General features: G+C 34.1%; 2 protein-coding genes across 2 annotated transcripts; one reads left to right on the top strand and one right to left on the bottom strand.

Moving 5' to 3' along the window:
• Positions 1-300: 300 nt before the first annotated feature.
• Positions 301-12,701, bottom strand: LOC126757575 (zinc transporter ZIP13 homolog). Its single transcript, XM_050471577.1, has 6 exons — positions 12,106-12,701; positions 2,074-2,579; positions 1,907-2,014; positions 1,431-1,838; positions 1,212-1,367; positions 301-1,155 (listed from the first exon to the last, which is right to left on the bottom strand). The coding sequence occupies exons 2-6, from the start codon at positions 2,294-2,296 to the stop codon at positions 977-979; spliced, it is 1,074 nt and encodes a 357-aa protein (XP_050327534.1). The 5' UTR covers positions 2,297-2,579; positions 12,106-12,701; the 3' UTR covers positions 301-976.
• Positions 12,702-14,613: 1,912 nt separating this feature from the next.
• LOC126758381 (bursicon) lies at positions 14,614-16,465 on the top strand. Its single transcript, XM_050472640.1, has 3 exons — positions 14,614-14,832; positions 14,890-15,014; positions 16,061-16,465. Exons 1-3 carry the CDS (start codon positions 14,673-14,675, stop codon positions 16,325-16,327), a joined length of 552 nt encoding a protein of 183 aa, XP_050328597.1. The 5' UTR covers positions 14,614-14,672; the 3' UTR covers positions 16,328-16,465.
• Positions 16,466-19,926: the final 3,461 nt, after the last annotated feature.

Genomic DNA, 19,926 nt, shown 5'->3' with positions numbered 1-19,926 from the left:
AAAATTGCCGGAAAGGTGGAATAAAGATGGTAGCTGAATTTAGCTTCGTTCGACTTCTGGCTATTTAGCAAACTCAAACGATCGCTACGGGTAAACCGTTTTGAGCCAATTGAAGTCAATAAACGCTACCCACATTGGAGGGTATTCCGGAAATTGACTTCAATGATGGCTTGGAGGATTGAAAAAAGGAAGGTTGGCACAAGTGTATTGTGGCCAAGGGGGATTACTTCGAGGTGGACCCTTGAAACTTGAAGTTTGAAGAATAAATTAAGAATTTTAAAATTATGAACAAAGTCTTGCTATTATTTTCTCATAGTAGTATATTTATAAATGTATGTATTTACAGTGGTCGATAATCAAGTCATCTTTCACACATAATATCTTGTAGTCGTTTATAACTAATGGCATTTTCTTAAAGAATTTTAAAAAGATCAATATCACAAATGAACAATATCGATCTTCTTGCGTTACGGTTATGTTTAATTCAACTATCTCTTACTATCGCTACTTAATAAATTTTGACAAAGTAAATTTATTTATATTAAATTCAGAAAAGTTAAAACAGTTCTACAGAAATAAATGTTGTAGGCAATCCTTATGCCCTTGACTACCAAAATAGTTTTTGTAAAATGAGTTACATTAATGTAAGTAAAATTATGAATTTGGCGAAATATTAAAAAAATATATTAACAATTTTTGTATAACTTTTAATACCATTTCGGTACATAGTGATTTTGTTTCTGTGTTCTTGCAATAATTCAAATCAGATTTCAACTAAATTTAAAATTATGCACTTGGTTGTGTATTTGTTTTCCACTATTTTTTAACGATTATATTACATAATGCCAAATAAAATGTGTTTTATATTGTACTCCTTGCTTGGTAGCTACATTATTTTTGGCTTATTAATTTTATACACACACAAGTGCTACAACAAATTTTGCAAATGTTTTAGGTTTTTAAACATTTACAGTGCTCACGCCTCAAAAAATGCCGTCATCAAAGCCATAATTAGAATACCAAAAATCAACGCAAGCAACTGTTTCAAGGACTCAGCTTTCTCTTCTTCTTTTAAGAGATCTGGTAATACTGTCACCAATGCTATATGTAAAAATCCTCCAGCCGTAAAAGGCATAATCCAGGAGGTTCGCGCCTCTGAAAGTTTACATTATAAATATTAAATGAAAATGTAAAGGCAAATATAAATTTACCCATTGCCGATGTGACGCCCGAACCACCAATCGCAACCAATGCACCCATCAGACCGGCACCGGCGGTTAAAAGCTGGGCACGTGCAGCATCCCATCGACTAAAACCAGATCGTAAAAGTATGGCAAAGTCTCCAACTTCGTGGGGTATCTCATGCACTACACGAAACATAAATATTATAAATAAGAGAAATACATTTAAAATTTGTAATTTAGACTTACACAAAATAGCAAATGTTGCCAATACTCCGTGTCGGAATGAAACCAAAAATGAACCCGCAACCGCCAAGCCGTGTGTGAAATTGTCAATGGAATTAGCCATTAAATTTAAATAGCCTGCTACTTTCTTGGGCTGTTCTTTTTGTTTTTGTTCTCGTTCACGTAAGAAGCAGCCATTGGGCACATCTTCAATGTCACATGATCCCGCACAGCCTTCCGAATTGTTATGACCGTCGGGTATTTTTCCGCCCGTTTTGCGCAATAAACAATTAGCGATTTCCACACATTTTGGTTGAGGATTCTCTTCATCGGCATTGGTGTAACCAGAGAATATCTTCTCAACTATGGTGAAAATAAGTATACCCGATAGAACCCAAAGGCCAGAGCGTAAGGAAGGATGCTCGGAGGGAGCTGAAATTTAAATAAAATCGTTAAAATACGATAAATGAGAAATATTCATTTGATAATTGAAAACTTACTATTTTTTTCACCTTCCCAAGCTTCGGGTAAGAGATGCAAGAAAACATCGCCCAATAAGCCGCCCACTGCGAAGCTTAGCAGTACTTTGAGAAATTTGGATTCACCAGCTACCAAGAAAAATGGTTAGTATTAGAAAAATATTTAGGAAAATTATTTGTTAACTTACGATCTTTGTAACCGCCCTCCTTAAGCTTTTCATCAGTGGGTATTATGATCAACGGTAGTATACCGGCTAGTCCGATGACCACCGAGCCCAGCAAGGAGAACACCCACGGCGTATACACAAAATGGTTGCTCATTGTGAGTAGGAAATCTGGCACATAATTATGCACTAAATGTGTGTAGATATGGACGAGCTGCTCGTCGAAAAAATTGCCAGTGCTATTCATTTTGACTGGATTAGACGATTTCTTATATTTATATGAGAATATATGTATGTAGTAGTATTTAGCTTGGTTTCTATATTTCTAAGATATAGTTATCACATTCAATTTTTACTAAACAGCTAATGTTTTAACTTGTCAGTCGAACGTATTTGAGAGCCGTATGTATTTTATATTTTTATCATGCCGTTTTTTTATAGTTTGGCTTTTGGTTTGGAATTTCGTTGGAGTTAATGTGAAATTTTGCCTATTTGCACACTGGAACGAATTTCAAGCACACTTTCAAAATCTGCAATTAGAAAAGTTCAATTAATTATTAATATTTATAAATTATAAATTAAAAATAAAAAATTTTCGAATTGTCATGTTTGTCGTCAACATGAAAAACGTGAATATTTTTATTTATTTATACTTTATACTTCAATATTAAGTGTTTAATAAGATTGAAAATCAATAAGTAATAACTTTTTATACACACAGGGTATATTAAGTTTAACACGGAATTTCAAACACTCAATATATATGTATATAGTATTGATCAGCGTAACGAAAATATTACGATTCTTTTGGCGCCGCGATTTGATGGTACGGATGGATGGAGGAAGTCCTCAGGATTAAAAAATGTATACACATATACCCTCCTCAGACTCATAGTTTTCCAGATATTTCTATTTAAAGTTAAAAAATTTGTAAACGTAATCCTCGTCCAGCGTAATGAGCTCAGTCGAATGTCTGGCTGTGTATACGGGAACCCGTTTTTGAAATATCGATATGACATTTTGCACATGTTCTTTTCTTGTCAAAATGCTGCTCGTTTGTCGGAACCCTTGAAATCGGCTATTAGTTTATAAATGCTATGCAAACTGATCGATCAAAATTAAGATCATGTATGGAAAACTTTTTCATTTGACAATATAAGTATCTTCATGAAATTTGACAAGGAAAATTGTTCAGATTGGACCACTATAGCAACAACTACATATGTATATATATAAGTCAAAATCAAATTCTTCTTTCGAAGGGTATTATAGCTTCGGTGGAACTGAAGTTAATGTTTTTTCGATTATTTTAATTATTACATACATATTTGGAAGAAGCTGTCGCTTTACTACCAGAATTTATTCACTTCATCAAAGATAGAAGAAAAGCAGCTTGGCAACATACATATTACATTTCTTCGAGAGAATATGTACATACATATGATTGAAAGGTATTACCGAAATGACAAGTAAATCCCTTTAGTTGAATCCCAGTTTTAGTTGTTGACTATTTCAAGATAAGATAGAAATTGACAATGAATTCAGCTAATATTGAGCGCTTTAAATTTGAAACAAGTTGACAACTTGTGAAAGTGTAGGCTAGTAGAATTATTTAAAACAATAATATAGAGGAATAAAACAAGTTTTATATGTAAAATATTTTTAACTGCTAACGGTAATAAAGACAAGAATATCATATTAGTTTAATTTATTTCTCATCTAACTTGAATTCAATCCATGCATACATACTTATGTATATGATTAATGAAGCTGGTCGCGGGATCTGCGGGACCCGCTAATTTCGAAGTGACCGGGTTGGGCAGATTGGGAATGAGTTCAAACATTGATGATAGCCATTTCAAACTAAATATCGCGTTGGGCGATGTATAGTGTTTGATCGTTTTTCAGCAACGTAAGTAGCTTTCCATTCGGACTATTGCGCAGGTCATATACTTTCACTACATACACATATTACTACGTGCATATGGTACGTAGACAACCCAGCTTCTTTCGCGCGGATATTCGAGATTTTATACATGTATGTATGTATGTAAGTTATGTACATTTGTAAAAACTTGACAATATTGAGTTAAACGGTGATAATTTATACACATATTGGTGAATAGAAGTTTGCTATCAACATTAATTATTTTAAATGCAAGTGATTTAATACAATACACATACATATGTATATACATACACATATGTGTTTGTGTATAAATAAATGCATACGCATGCTGCATTATCACTTACATAAGAATGTGCGTTTTTAAATGAAGTTCTCCTTCAGACTCATTACTCATAGTTCCATTGCGTCAATCAAGGAGAACCAGAGTGTATGGAGTTTTGTATAGGCGTAAGTTTATATCTATATCTTTAGTTTCTTACTGTTGTACAGTCGTACATACATATGTATGTATGTATATACACATATATATATATATGTATGTACATACATCTAAGTACGATTGTGATAATGTATATATAGATGAATGTATGTACATATATACTATTGGCTGAACATGACTTTTGTTGTTATTTGTCAAGAAAATTGTGTTTTATGACTTCAGGTTGTTGCACCGTCTTTATGCAAATAAAGAAATCTGTAGCATTTATATACTTCTGGATATTACGAATAGCCAGTAGACGTATATTCCTATATACATACATATGTACCTAATATGTTAAGAAAGGTTAATATTTAAGTACATATTTTCTTTAAAGGAAATATCAATATTTATAAACAAATATCAAATCATAAAAATTAAGCTCTTAAATCTGTGTTCGAAAATTTTACAATAAAAATGTAATTTTTAGAAATATTGGTTCAGATATACACAACCGTATTTTTTGAAGGTCATATAAAAAAATATTTTTGACTTTTTGCTGGTAATTTTTTTTATTAAAATATAAAAGAAATAAGTGGTATCAGTACTTCTATACTAGCTCATGTAATAACGGTTATACCCCGAAGAAAACGGCGGTGATCCTATACAATTACCAACATGAAAAGCTGAGTCGATTTAGCTATGAATGTCCTTTTCTCCCCAAGAAGCAGCTTATTTGTTGGTATCATCGTTATCGGACCACTATAGAATACAGGTATGGCTGCCATATACACTAAACGATAGGAATGTAGTGCTTGTGTGAAGAACTTTTGTATTTGACAATATATCTTAACAAAATTTAAACAAATTGTTCAGGTCAGAACACAAAGTTGTCATACAAGCTGATCGATCAAAATCCAGTTCTTGAACGGAGAACTCTTTTATTTGACAAGACGTCTTCAAGAAATTTGAAATTTGTTTTTAAAGGCTTTGGTGCAATTTCCGAAAAAATCTTTAGATTGGTCCAATATAGCATATATCTGTCATACAAAATTACCAATCAAAGTCAATTTATTGCAAGAAATATATTGTATTTGTAAAAAAGTATTAAATATAGTTTACTTTTTGCTAAAAATTTAATGAAATAAGTGTTTTTTCCAATTTGGGTTTGGCTTCGTTTTTCATTCATCTTCTTTTAACTACCCCAACTGGTGTAAACTTGGTGCTTTCAAGTAGATCACTCCTATCACTAGTTCTAATCTATCTAGTTGCAATAACGGTTATTTTTAATAACTCAAAAGAATTCACAGCGCAATCGCAATCTAATTTTAATCTTTATGAGTTCTGCACTCACCATTAAAATCACTGCTGTTTTGTAAAATAAACTTATATTGTGGACACTTGAAAGTGTTAAATTTGACTAAATAAAATTTTGATATAAAAGAAGAAAGAAACATAATTTCGGCAAGAGACCAAATCAATGACAATGAGTGACACTTTTCTGTCACTACGGCAAACTGACATCTGAGTGAAATGCGTAGGCTTAGCTCACTTAGTTAACAATTTAAACCAAAAAAGTTAAATATAGAAGTCTGAGTATGTGTATGTCAGTGTTGCCACTTGAGAAAATTTTTGTGCACCGATCTTTCTCAGGCGTCTGAAACTCTCCCCAACTAAACGATCATATTAACGACATGGACCAAGGAGTACAGACTGGTTCTTATTATCACAGTCGATGGCGTTAAAATTCCGACTGTCAACGACCCTCAGATTTTAGGCATTATATTTGACAGCCTGTGTGCTTCTTCTCTTCATATACGACCGAGCTTAATGCCAAAGTATAGAGCTGCAACAAAATCCTCAAGTCGCGAGCCAGCAGCTCTTGGGTAAAGGACAAACAAACGTTGCTGGTAACATTCAAGGCAATCAGACAGCCGGTCATCAAGTATGCTGCATTGAAATTGTCACCTGGATGTAGTGAAACGCAGAGGAAGAAGCTTCAAATGTATCAGAACATACTATTAAAGGATGCCTCTTGATGTCTCCTGTCCAACACCTACATAGTGAGGTCTGCATGTTTCCGCTCAAGGAATACAATACACTCTCTTCAAGCAGTTTCTGCTGGGATGGTTTCGCAGAAACCCTTAGTTGGAGTTAAACCACCACCTATAGTGCACGAGTTTGCTCGAGTTGCTAAAATGAAACTATCACTTTTGGTCTGATCGGACCAAAATGGCAACGCTGATATATACCATATATGTAAATATATCTAGTTTAAGTATGTTGAAGTATTTGTTTTATCGAAAAGTGTGTAAATTGAAGAAGTCATCAAAGTGTAATTATAAATTGTGTGCTACCAAATGCTTTGATTAGATAAAGGCTTGTCTAGCAGTATAAAATTAGTAAATATATATGTATATACATACATACATATATAAAGTGTTGACAGACAGCAGTAAGATATTAATACTGGAAAAACATTGGTGATTCTGAATTTTTAAGAGTTCATTAAAAATGTCATATCACTGAGGATTAAAAATAAATGTCACTAAGTATTCAGCATGAATGTCTGAAGCCATACGATTATAAAAAATGCCATATTGTAGTAGTATTGCAAATAAGTTTTAGTAAAAAGATTTTCTACGAAATTGTATGCAAAAATTTGCAAATTCTTAATGAATGTACTTTGGCACTAATAGCAGCAATAAAACTAATAATAATATTTTCATTTAATAGCTTAAGTGCAAGCCGTCGAAGAAATATAATATAGTTAAAAGATATAAACTCTTAAGATACCAGTCACCTTTGACGGAAAACAACAAATCAGTCAAGGTATTTATTAAATTCGACAAATTTATAACGTCGCATTATTTTGGTCTAAACAAATGAATTGGTCACTCACCAGCGTTGACGTGTCACGCTTATCAGCGAGACCAATGATGCTACCACGACAATATTACATATAACTCTTTTTGATTATAGCACCATGACTACAAACGTAGATATAAGTACATATGTTATACTGAATGTAGGAAAAAAACAGCTTTAGATAATTTTATGTTTGATTTATGTAGATTGCCTCAGCTGCCCAGCAAAAGTGTGCGCAAAGAAGCTTATAGGGTTCAATAACCACTACGGTTGAGAAGTATGTATATAAGTATAGTATATAAAGAATTGAAAATTAATTTTCACAATAAGAAATTTAAATAACAGCAAGTATCGATCTTTATATTCACGACCTCAAGATAGTATGTAACGACCATACAAACTTAACCATTGAAATCATGCCGTTGTATGGAAATCTTTTTTATTTCACAAGTTATCTTCACAATTGTGTGAAATTTTGATTTTTTCTAATTTTTGAATATTTTGATGTCTATATCTTCAAATTTCATACTATTATTTTACATATTTTAACATTTTTTGAGTTACAGCCTTCCAAAGTGTAGCCACTCAGTTCGATCAGCTCTAACAGTTTATCTTTAAACGCATTTCTCTCGAAACAGCATCGAAGACAAATGAACCGATTATGATTTTTTTCCTCTTCTCTATGTAATTCTACATACCTATCGGTTTTTTTTTATCTGATGATAAATCGAATTTTTGTTTGCCAAAATCTACCAAAATTTGGTGTAAAATTCAATTTTTAAAAATTTTTTAACGCCGCTCTTTTGTCATTTTTTTATTTTTTGTTGTACGGTGAATATCTTCTAGTTTAACGAGAATTCTTTATTTTTAAGTTTAATACACGAAGAAGGCTGAATTCACTGTAGCGCCGTCGGAGATCTCGTACAACTCTAAAAACATTTAATTAAAAGAAAAAATGGTTTGGTATTCTTGAAACATGTATTTCAAACTAATCGATACAGTATTCTATTTTTATATTTCCGAAAACCGATGTTTTTTATGCTGTCACACTACACTAGGTGTTAACGTGTTTTCTTTGTTTTTGTATAGTAGAATGTAGCAAGTCGAGTAATTTTTGAACTTTCATTTCCAGAGTAAATAAGCACCTACACAATCGGAGAATGCTTCCGCAAGTAATATAATTAATTTCAACAACAAATATGCGAATTCACACTTTTTTGTTTATATTCGAATTTCACCAGACTCTTCAGCATTTACATATGTATGTATCTAGATAGACGACTGTTTTTATTATAACATTATTATTATTATGTGGTAATTATTAATACACAACTAAACTAAACTAGCACAAGATATTTTATTGTTATTATTATTTAAAAAAAAATCGGTAAATTTTCATCTCCACGAGCACTGAACTCAAAACAAAACAGTTGAGTAAATAAAAAGAAATAGCACAAGCCTCATTTCATTTTGTACAAATTTGTTGTTATTAAATAGCAAACAAGGAAACGATATTGTAGCGGTTGCGTAGACTAAATAAACACCTAAGTACATGTGAACGCGTGTGTTGTTGCCATCATTGCACTTTTTATATTGTATATGAACATGTTATATATTTATGACACAAAATATGTTTTACTAACCATCTCACTTGCTAAAGACTATTATTATGGGCGAAAATATTTTGTTATTCATTTATATGGAACTGGAGATTAGCTCTAATATATATTAGCTTCCGCGCAAGTACCACCGACGACTGACTGTTGACATTTCACGTTTAGTGGCGCATACGGGAAGATTTCGCAAGCTATCTCACGTACGCTTAATCAACATAAAAATTAAAAATAGTCAATATGTTTACAGCAACAATTCAAAACTCTCTTGAAAATATTCTCATACTTATATATTTTAGTAAGCAAGTTTTATTGTTGTAGTTTACTGCTTGGTTGATTGATCTTCTTCTTCGTTTCACCTTTTTTTTACAATTGCAATATCAATCAAATGACGCTTATATTCTTGTTGAAATGAATTATTGTATTGTCAGCGAATTAGTTTGGCAAATTAAAGCCTCTTACATGTGTGAATATACTTATGTACTATACATATACATATATATGTATAATGATATGTGTACAAACTATGAGAAGCATCGACGTACTAATTCCTTTTCAGACTCTCGCTCTTAGTAGCACCATCAGCCGATTGTATTATCAAGTGAGAAAAAGAAAAACAAAAATAAAACAAATTCGGCTGTGATCATTTAGACATGATCATAACGCTCTAAGCACGTTTTTTGACGAACACTGAGAAAAATAAAGCGCGGTTTGTTTAAAAGTATATACTGATATATAATATACATACATATACTAAAATAGCGAGGTTATGCATCGTTCAGTAATAAATATTAAGATATTGTATAAGACTTGGCCCTGGTCATTTAATAAACGCTTCATATCATGTGGTTATCAATGAGTTTACTCCAAAAAGGATAATTACAAAATAGTTTTCTCCACTACTTTAAATTTTTAAAGTTTCCCGAGAAATGGAGATAGTATTATTTGTGGTGAATGGCCGGGGTACAACGATGAGGTGTCTTTTAACAAAATCTCCCAGTGAATGGTTAGTTGCAGTCAACTCATTACATTTTGCAGATGAAGAGCTCGAGTTGCCTCGCGAATCTAAAGTCAGCCTTGCCTAACTTGCGGATTTTGTAGTAGGATAAACTTTTACCTATCCAGAATCGTATCCAATATATCAAATAAATATCCTGCATGCAATGAGTACTTGCATTTTTCTATCTACCTCTTTGCATGCCCAATGAATCCCACTTTTGCTACTACGCGAAAAATACTTTTCTGAGCCTCCCGTTAGCTGATTTCGATGACAATTAACTTTATCGTTGCGACCCAAATAGGTATTAGTTCACTGCTGTGACTACAATATGAGGTGTCTTTTAGAATTAAAGCTATAAAATTGGAATATTTTTTCTATTAGATATGCAACACTTTAACAATTTAACGTTTCTCGTCGGTTACCTAGTACGTGGCAATTATAATAGCAACGCCAATGTGGTGTTTCATTTGTTCACAAAATACGTCTAATGTGTTATGGATATTCAGGATGAGACAATAATATTTAATATATAATAATCGTATAATTCAAGTAGGTGAAATCATATCGTCATTACCATGATGAAATCATCTTGAACTAAATGTAGAACTATGTCGTATATCAATTGTTTTCTTACAGTTACAAAAAATCGATGTAAACATACATATGTACAACGCAGTATCTAGACCACGTTTGGGGGGAGAGTACAAATTAATGGGAATTGAAGTCATCCAACGGTAGGCAACGAGCGATTTCAAAGGTGTTGGACAATCGGGAGAGTGATGATGAGGGAAATTTACGAAATTGCGAAAACTCCTATATACTATAACTCGTACTATAATTGTGATTTGAGCGAGTTTCAAAGAGGAAGTGTCTGCGGATTTTAGAAAAACGTAAATGAGTTGATTGAAGAGTGAGATAGGCGAGACAGTAGCAATCGTAAAAAATATACTTATTTGAACTAATACGACGGAGTTACTGTGTTGTGTCGCGGCTATAGATGAATCATGGATCTTGGCATTGGACCTGCCGATGATTTTCCCTAAATTTAATACCGTGTGTTCCCTTTGTTTAAAATTCTTTGAGAAATTTATTCGAAACTGGAGACGAATGAAACGTTAAGGAATTTGGAGCATCGCTTCGTCAATAGTGTGGATGTAACATCAGAGTAGGATAAGTACTTGTCGGACCGCCCTCGTACTAAAGTACATTCGTTCATGAGTTCAAAAGCCTTATCAATGACGTTTTCGAACTAAGAAGCTATCGAAAGCAATATAAATTTGAAGACAAAGAAATTAGGGTCTTAACAAACCAATGTACATACATACTTATGTACACAGATATAACGTTGCTATTAGTCTCTCTGTCAGTTAGCTGAAAATTGCCAATATTTAAAATAAACAAAAATTCTAAGGCGTATATTTTCGGTGTTTATACCCTGAACAGGGTACATCAAGTTAGCCAAAGTTTTTAACATCTAGAAGGAAACGTAGGAGACAGTCGTTATAAATCATATACATACATAGATGTATGTATATACATATATAAATTTATAAATGATCAGCATGAATCAGCTAAATCAATTTAGGGTGCCTACAGAGTGAACGCTTAAAGCCGAAAAGGGGGCATTTATCCATTTACCTAATAATCACATTGACGCTCTGTATATAAGCGAACTGGTTCCTAAGTTTTTTATATATCGATCTGAAATTTGATATACGTTCTTTCTTCTAAAGAAATTTGCCCTTCGGTCGGAGTCGCCGATATCGGGCCACTGTAGTTACCATACAAACTGAACGATCAAAATTCGTATATGATACATAAAACATTTTTATTTGACAAGATACCTTCACCAACAATTCTAACGCAAAGCTACAATATTGAAGAATTTTTTTCACATCGGACAGCTACAAACATCAAAATCAAGATAGAGATCTTTTTATACCCTTGTAGAATACTATAACAAATGCACCGGAAAGGTTTTTTGTTTCGGTACAGACGATGTCAACGTTTCTTGTAGTTTTTTTTTTAATTTTTTAAGAATTATTGGATCAGTCACATTTGAACTAGTGGTGTAAGTGCAAAGACTAGCCAATTGTACATCCATATGTACATAAGTAATTTCAAACACATAATGTATAAATAATTGTATAAAGTACATAGTCACATACATACATATGTTTTTATATGGTATACCTAATACGTATTTATGCATATATGCTATGGAATTGAGCTTCAAATAGGTACGTACCTGATTTGCAGTTGACAGTATTTTGCGTATTTCGAGAAATAGTCGTATTTGTAAACAAAATTTTGCTAATTCATGTGGCGTTGTTTGTAAGTTTATACGAGTATATATGCACCCGAAGCGTACACAAAAGAAAGAAGTATAAATGAGTTTATAGCCACGATCCACTAGCCTCCACTGAAACTGAGTGGCTCCACAGCTTGAACACTACGCAGGCACCACAATAAAACAGACTTCACAGCTAATGGTGAAATGTAATTATAATCAAACCCAGGTTACTTAGCAATAAATGTATGGCACAATCAAATCAATTACTTTTCAATATTCAATAACAGCTTCAATAATCCTTGAATTTTTGTTGCTCCGTTTTCAAACTTGTTCACTTTCTTATGTGAATTTGATACTCCATCTACAATTTAATGCGAATAAAACAGCGCGAATGTACAAATGTAGCCGTTCGTATCACAAGCTGATTTGATCAAATTCGTCTTTATTTTCGTCTTTTGTTGACGTTTTTCTCTATTCACAGCTGCTATACGAATACAAGTTGTCTTTGTTGTTTTGCTATAGAAATTCTACTTGTGCCGTGCGAATAAACAACACACAATATGGCTACTTTTATCAGATAACATGTGGTCAGGCGCATAAACATGGAGAATTGTGAAAATCAGCTGATTTATAAAGAGCGGTGTGCAGAAATGTTGCCACCCTATCTGGTTTCCAAATATTCAGCACGCAATTGAGGAATTGTGGAGCACCGTAAATGAGAATTTCAGTTTTACAGCAATTAGGTAACTCAAATTTGGACGGTTTTGTGAAATAATTTATTTAATAGGAAATGAAATATATAACTAGGAAAAAAAAAAAAAAGCTAGAATATCCTTTACAGGTGCATTTTTTAAGTATTTTTTAGTATTTTTATTGTGCAAGACGGAGGGTTACAGATTACACAAACGCATTGAAATATTTTCAGCTGTTCAGTAACACTGTTTTCTGGAATTTATCAATTGAAAGGGAGAATACGTAAGTAAGACAGAGAAAAATTATCGACATTCTAAACATATTGTAATATTAACTTGCTAGAATAGGAGAGACGAATGCCCAATTTTCAAGAAGAAGAAAACGAAAAGCGCACTTTATTTTGGATTTTAAAGAGGTAAGTTCGTTATTTCATAATTTGATATTTTATAATTAATTTCTTATACATATATACGTATGTGTTATTAATTTCTTTTATATAGAGTAAACGAAAAAGCTTAACAAGGAGAAAAAGGTAAGAATTGTGAAATGAATGTCGTGTGTGTAATTAAAATTTTTAATATTACAGAAATCATTTGGAGCATTTGGATGCGTATAACAAAGACACACCATTCAATTAGCCGCATCACCGGTGACTTGGAGGACGAGCATTACGTGGAGCTCGCTATTAGTTTAAGTAAATATTTGATTATTTTGATTTTATTATTAAATAAAGCGAAATAATAAAAAAAAACTGAATTTTACACATTAAATAGCTATGTGTTACTGTTTTCCCACTCTCTGAACAAAAGTAACAAATATTTTAACGAATGCAAAAGTGAACAATAACAAGTCGCTTACACGTTTGCTAACAGCTACCCGTCTTGCAGGGTATAGTTCTCAGACGTGAACAATTTACATATTTGGCGATTGTAGCGCTGTTTGGGTAAAAATTCATGCCAAATTTCGTGAAGATATCAAATAAAAAAGCGTTTCGACAAATAAGCAGCTTCTTGGGGAGAAAAGTACGTGTGCAACTTTTCAGATACTCTACCGACATATGTATATATGTATATAGTCTCAACATGACCTTGGTATATTTATTTGGGCTTGTGGTGATAATGACGAGCTTTATAGTAACAAATACTAAAGGAAGAAAGCAAAATCAACACTCAACTGAAGAAAAAGTCATTACAGCCCTTTAAAAAGCTCTATGTAAACACTTCCATTTATACATATGTTTGTATGTATCTATGTATGTGTGTCATGAATTTGGGGATAATTATACAAACGTACACTCTTATACACTAGCCTCTAGTTTAGTATACACCGTATTATATAACCGTAAACAGTATATATGTATTCTTATGTATGAATATGCGCTAAATTTTTTCACTCCACATGTGGCAGCCACAAAATCTCAACACACATTTAGCGCTTAATGCAATTCCTGTGTCCATAATTATGCAACACAAATCATTCAGCTGAATCATGCCATGCGCACGAGGAAAATTGAGCTGCCCGAGGTGCTCGATTACCGTTAACGCTTAGTTACATTTGAGAGCATACACTAAATTGCAGCTATTAGAAAACAATTTTCGAGCATTTTGACAAGAGTAGATGCCATTAAGTCCATATATACATAAGTGCATATGTATGAATATGTAGCTCCTTAGACAGGATGTTGGATTATTCTTTGCCATAGTTTGTTATAATCGGGTATAAAATGCTGCGTAGCACGTGCAACATTCCTTTATTCGCTCAAAACTCAACGTGAGTGGTAAAAAAATAAGTGGAGATTAACGGTGGATTATACAATTAGAAAAGTGAATATGTTACGCAAGTTCAGGAATGGCAACCATTCTTCGTCAAGGACCAAAGCTGCGTCTAATCACCGTTTTGCTGCATTACTTCTTTTATATTGTATTTATTTCATTTTCTTAAGAATGAGCGCTGCTCAAGCAGAGGAAGGCGTTATAACGGGTGATAACGGTAAGTTAAAAATGTCCAGTTATAACTTTGGTAGTACTGTTCTATTGGTTCTTACAGACATCTCCCACATTGGCGACGACTGCCAAGTGACCCCGGTCATTCATGTTCTTCAATATCCTGGTTGTGTGCCCAAGCCGATACCTTCGTTCGCCTGTGTTGGACGCTGTGCCAGCTATATACAAGTGAGTGCGTTGCATAATATTGTTAATTATAAATTATAATCTACCAAGTTAGTGGTAGTCGACATAAAAGAACTAAGGTAAACCCTTTCCTTATTGAACGGATATTCGGAAAGAAAGCCTTCATTTCTTCTTCACCTTTTATTAGGTGAGCGTAATATGGTACATTTGTGGTTGTTGTTTATTATATCGGATATACTATAGTTCCTTCCTAGCGTTATCTCCTGATAATCAGCATATATATGAGAATGTTGAAGGTTATATCAATTTTGCCGTGATATATTATAGAAAAGGAGAGCCATACGACCGTTCTGCCCTTTATCAAGTAGTCGACGTAGGTCACATCTTGGGAATTGGGAAAGGAGTGACCGTCCTTTTTCAGGCTGAAAGGGCAAATCTTGCCTTCTTCGGAGTGAGTTCGCCAGTGAAGACCACTTTTTCGCCAGTAGACTAAATACCAAGTCTTTACCAGTCGATTCTTGTTTGATCTACAGTTTCGAAACGACACAGAAACTCCTTCGGTTTGCACTTAAACAGCATGAAATACTGAAGGAAATTGGTCTACGGGTAAGCTTGTTGTCGGGGTAAACAAATGTGGCATCCATCGCGCCGATTGTTTTCTTAATCTAATAATTCAATCAGGATGTGGGCTATGTAATAAGAAACCAGCTATCTCAGTAATTTCACACAAATAAATCGTAGATCGGGCAAAATTTGTCACGTTATCTTCAGGTGTTTTCTGGGCATCTGAGCTTGGCTCATCCAGAACCCACACGATACCAGGTTGAAACTAGTTAACCAATATTCTACGATAGTCAACGAAGAAAAAGATTCATCCTATATTGCATCTAAGTGCTCTTTGCGATATCTTTTCGAAAAATAAGAATCTTTTTAAAATCGCGAAAACGTCCGTTAGAATAAGATTTCTTATGAGAACTCAAAATACCCACCTTATTTTAAGATGACCTAAGCCACTTTAATATGTTTTGTAGAGCATTTCTCTTCAATTTACTTTGTAAAAAATTAATTTTAATTCCGTTTTTGTTCAGGTCTCCGGTAGCAAAATTTGGCAAATGGAACGTTCATGCATGTGTTGTCAGGAGTCCGGTGAACGTGAAGCTGCTGTCTCGCTCTTTTGTCCCAAAGCTAAACACGGTGAACGGAAGTTTAAGAAAGTACTGACGAAAGCACCTTTGGAATGCATGTGTCGCCCATGCACATCCATTGAGGAATCTGGCATTGTTCCACAGGAAATAGCCGGCTATTCCGACGAGGGTCCATTAAATAATCACTTCCGTCGTATTGCCTTACAGTAGGTGAAATATTTAATTTACTTTTTTCATACTTAATGCTCATTTTCTGTTTAGCCAAAATTGGGAAGAATAATTAATGTACTGCATAAAAAAAGAAAGAAAAATATATTTATATAGCGGAAAGAATTCGCCGCATACATGCATATATATGAGTACTGATTTTTAAATTTCCTTATGGTGAAATATATTAAGATGCAGAATCATCAATAGGTCTGTTAAAATTCACAACGTTTGAGCACAATAAAGACGACTTTGTAAAAGTATCAAACCACCAAAAACTTCACTTAAGAGGCATCTTATAACCAAGTTTTCACAATTACAAGTAGAATAATGAGTTGTGAAGCAATTATTGTCCATTGTCATCAAAGTTCTTAAGCTCAAGAGGGTCAAATATAACTCACTTTACTTTCTAAACAAGTTTTCAACTACTAATTTGAAAAAAAGAATCAGCTTGACGGTAACAACAGAGCTAAGTTCGGAAAATTAGATAAGATCTCAAATAATTATAATTGGCCACGTAGACATTTTCCATAATCTTTTTCATATAATAAATGGAATATTTTGTTATTCCAAAGCTTCATATTTTATATAACTTTTGTTTTGAAATTTTGAAAAGGAAAATATTCAAAACTCGGCCATTAGGTCGTTATTTCTGGTAGTTTTTCGGAAAAAGGTGCCTCCGCGTTGACAGCAGAACTTTTTAAACGATCATCAAAAGTAAAAAAAAATCAAATATTCGCGTTGAATACTTTCAGAGCTAGAGTATTTTCATCCCTACGGACGACATGATCTAGCCAGCGTAGCCACTGTCTCTTCATTCCCTGAACTATGTCAATGTCGTCGTATAGCTTGGATAGCTCATCGTTCCACCGGCTGTGGTATTCGCCGTTGCCAAAGCGCAAAGGACCATAAGCCTTCCGCAGAACCTTTCCTTTGAAAACTCGTAACGCGGACTCATCAGATGTTGTCATCGTCCATGCCCCTGCTACCAGGCTCAGTTCGAAGCAGTCCCTACTGGTAAGAGTTATTCTGCGTTGGATTCCGAGAATATCTTCGATTTCGAAGTTATGACTGCCAACAGTGACGTGAGAGCTAAGTCGCGAGTCCGACGACTGTTTGTTTGGTGTAGATATTTCGTCTTGTCCTCGTTCACTACTAGACTCATTTCCTTTGGTTTCTTATCCAGTATGGAGAAGGCAGAACTAACGCTGTGTTTGTTGAGGTCAATAATATAAATACCATCGGCGTACGCCAGCAGTTGCACACTCTTATAGAAGATTGTACCTTCTTTATTCAGATCTGCGGCTCCAATCATTTTCTCTAGAAGTAGATTGAGAAGTAGCACCATAGGGAGTCGCCGTGTCTGAAACCTCGTTTGGTATCAAACGGTCTCGGAAGGGTTCTTCTTCATCCTGACGGAGCTTTTGGTATTGGTCAACTTCAGATTACACAGCTGTGTTAGTTTGCAGGGATACAAAATTCGGACCTAGAGGCATAAATTAAGCTCCTTTTCGCGCTGTCAAAAGCAACTTTGAAGAGGTGGAGTCGAGTCTTTTTTAAGATTTGGCGCATGGTGAATATCTGGTCAGTTGTTGATTTTCCAGGCCTAAAGCCACACTGATAAGGTCCAATCAGTTTGTAGACGGTGGGCTTTAATCTTTCTTGTTTTTTCCTCCCAAACCTAGTGCATAACCCTGGGGAGTAGGGTTGGGCAAAGAAACGTCTGCTCCATCGACATCGATTGGAGAATTGAGTTTACCATCTCTTGGTGTAAATTAAGACTTATGGTCTAGGTATTAGAAAAAGGACAAACAAAAAAGTGAAAATTGTATTATTGGAAGACTCTTTAATAAAAAGTTTTGTCAAAATTTCTCGACGTGTTTGTTTTTCAAAAAAAAAAAATCCTTCATTTAAGGCCTTCTAAATAATATATCGAAGACATGTGTAAAATTTCATTAAGATCGGTTGAGTAGTTCTACTCTGACAACACAGTTTTGAGGTTTTAAAATTTTAAGTGACTATAAAGCTGAACTCGAGTGCGCAATTTTTAAAACTGTATTTCCAAACTATATTGAAAATTCAGGTTAATATTCTATAGATGTTATATAATAAAATAAAACAATTATAAGATTTTTGAAGCCGTGAAACCCGTATAACCCCTTGATAAGCTTAAAAACCGAGGAAGGTATATTTATCATAATGGTATTGTTGGGAGGAAAAGAGTTGAAAGTCAATTCGAAGTTCGAAATGTATGACATACGGTGTAGCTCTCGACTTCTGCTTAGGAATCGAAGTGCCGCTCAGCCAATGCGTGTCCCAGCGATGAAAACAAATGGTAATCGGAAGGGGCCAAGTCTGATGAATACGGCGGGTGGGGTAGCAGCTCGCAGTCAAGTACTTTGATTGTATCCTGAACCGATTTCGCTTTGTATGCAAGTGCATTGTCGTGTAAAAAAATTACTTTGCCGTGTCTTCTGCCCCATTTTGGTCGTTTTACTATCAATGCATTGTTCAAACTGATCATTTGTTGTCCGTAACGATTTGTATTGACAGTTTCAACAGGTTTTAGAAGTTCATGATAAACCACACCCTTCTGATCCCACCAAACACAGAGTATTGTCTTCTCACCGAATCGCTTTGTTTTTGCAGTCGATGTTGATGGTTTTTCCGGCTTAATTCATGAAAGCTTACGCTGGAACAACGTTTACAAATCATTCACCTTTATTACGAAAATTCACGTTTTGTATAGAGGGTGTTTCAAGCGCTTTGCTCAACTTATGGTTGAAAGAAATCGCCGCAAACATGATTCGATTTGGCGCCGTTCGCAGCAACTTGTACTGACGTATGGAACGACTTGGTGCATTTGTGCATTGTGATCGGTCGATTGGCTACCAAGATCGTGTGATATCACACCGGTAGACTTTTTCTAATGGATCCTGTGTAAAGTCTAAAGTCTATGCGGACAATCCCGCTTCGATTCAGGCCTTGGTCGAAATGTTCGTTCAAGTCATCGAAAATTGGATTCAACAGATGTGCCATCTGAGTGTAGACACGGCCAACATTTGGAAGAGACAATCTTCAAAAAGAAAAGCCAAATAATGTTCTTTCTGATAATAATAAACATTCCCCATTAAATATGAAGTTTCAGTGTTTTTTTCTTTAAAAATAAGGAACCTCGAAATTGATCACCCTTTATTATCTGATTAACAAGAACAATATTTACTTAAATTATAATGAATAGTTCAAATATATTTAAGTATATTTTAAAATGGATAGCCACCGATTAAAAGGTTACAAAATTTCCTATTCCATCCGAATAAAATTGAAAATTTCGCCAAAATCTACAAAGCAGTCTTTCGTTAATACCTCATACCTGTTTTGAGTCATAACAAGATTTGAATATAAACAAAACTTGGAATCATGCACAAACTAAGACTCGTGTTGTATATAAAAAACAAGAATTTCGGGGGTTTCGACGACACAAAAAAACACAATGATTTTCATAAATTAATAAGGCAATAAAACGGTCGATAGTCAAAGACAAACAAACAATTATTGTGATTCGTGTTAATAGCGAAACAAAGCAAATACTCAAAATCTCT

This window comes from Bactrocera neohumeralis, chromosome 2 (genome assembly GCF_024586455.1).
Source record: "Bactrocera neohumeralis isolate Rockhampton chromosome 2, APGP_CSIRO_Bneo_wtdbg2-racon-allhic-juicebox.fasta_v2, whole genome shotgun sequence".
NCBI classification, from domain to species: Eukaryota; Metazoa; Arthropoda; class Insecta; order Diptera; family Tephritidae; genus Bactrocera; species Bactrocera neohumeralis.
This window is presented reverse-complemented; position numbering and strand designations above follow the sequence as displayed.

What these genes read in the sequence shown, in the direction of transcription:
- LOC126757575 (XM_050471577.1), bottom strand. Translation starts at nt 2,296, where the DNA reads ATGAATAGCACTGGCAATTTTTTCGACGAGCAGCTCGTCCATATCTAC. An exon ending in GGCAACATTTGCTATTTTGT is followed by an intron (nt 1,368 to 1,430) that starts GTAAGTCTAAAT and finishes TGTTTCGTGTAG; the next exon opens with TGCATGAGATACCCCACGAA. An exon ending in GGGCGTCACATCGGCAATGG is followed by an intron (nt 1,156 to 1,211) that starts GTAAATTTATAT and finishes GTAAACTTTCAG; the next exon opens with AGGCGCGAACCTCCTGGATT.
- LOC126758381 (XM_050472640.1), top strand. Translation starts at nt 14,673, where the DNA reads ATGTTACGCAAGTTCAGGAATGGCAACCATTCTTCGTCAAGGACCAAA. An exon ending in CGTTATAACGGGTGATAACG is followed by an intron (nt 14,833 to 14,889) that starts GTAAGTTAAAAA and finishes TGGTTCTTACAG; the next exon opens with ACATCTCCCACATTGGCGAC. An exon ending in GCTGTGCCAGCTATATACAA is followed by an intron (nt 15,015 to 16,060) that starts GTGAGTGCGTTG and finishes GTTTTTGTTCAG; the next exon opens with GTCTCCGGTAGCAAAATTTG.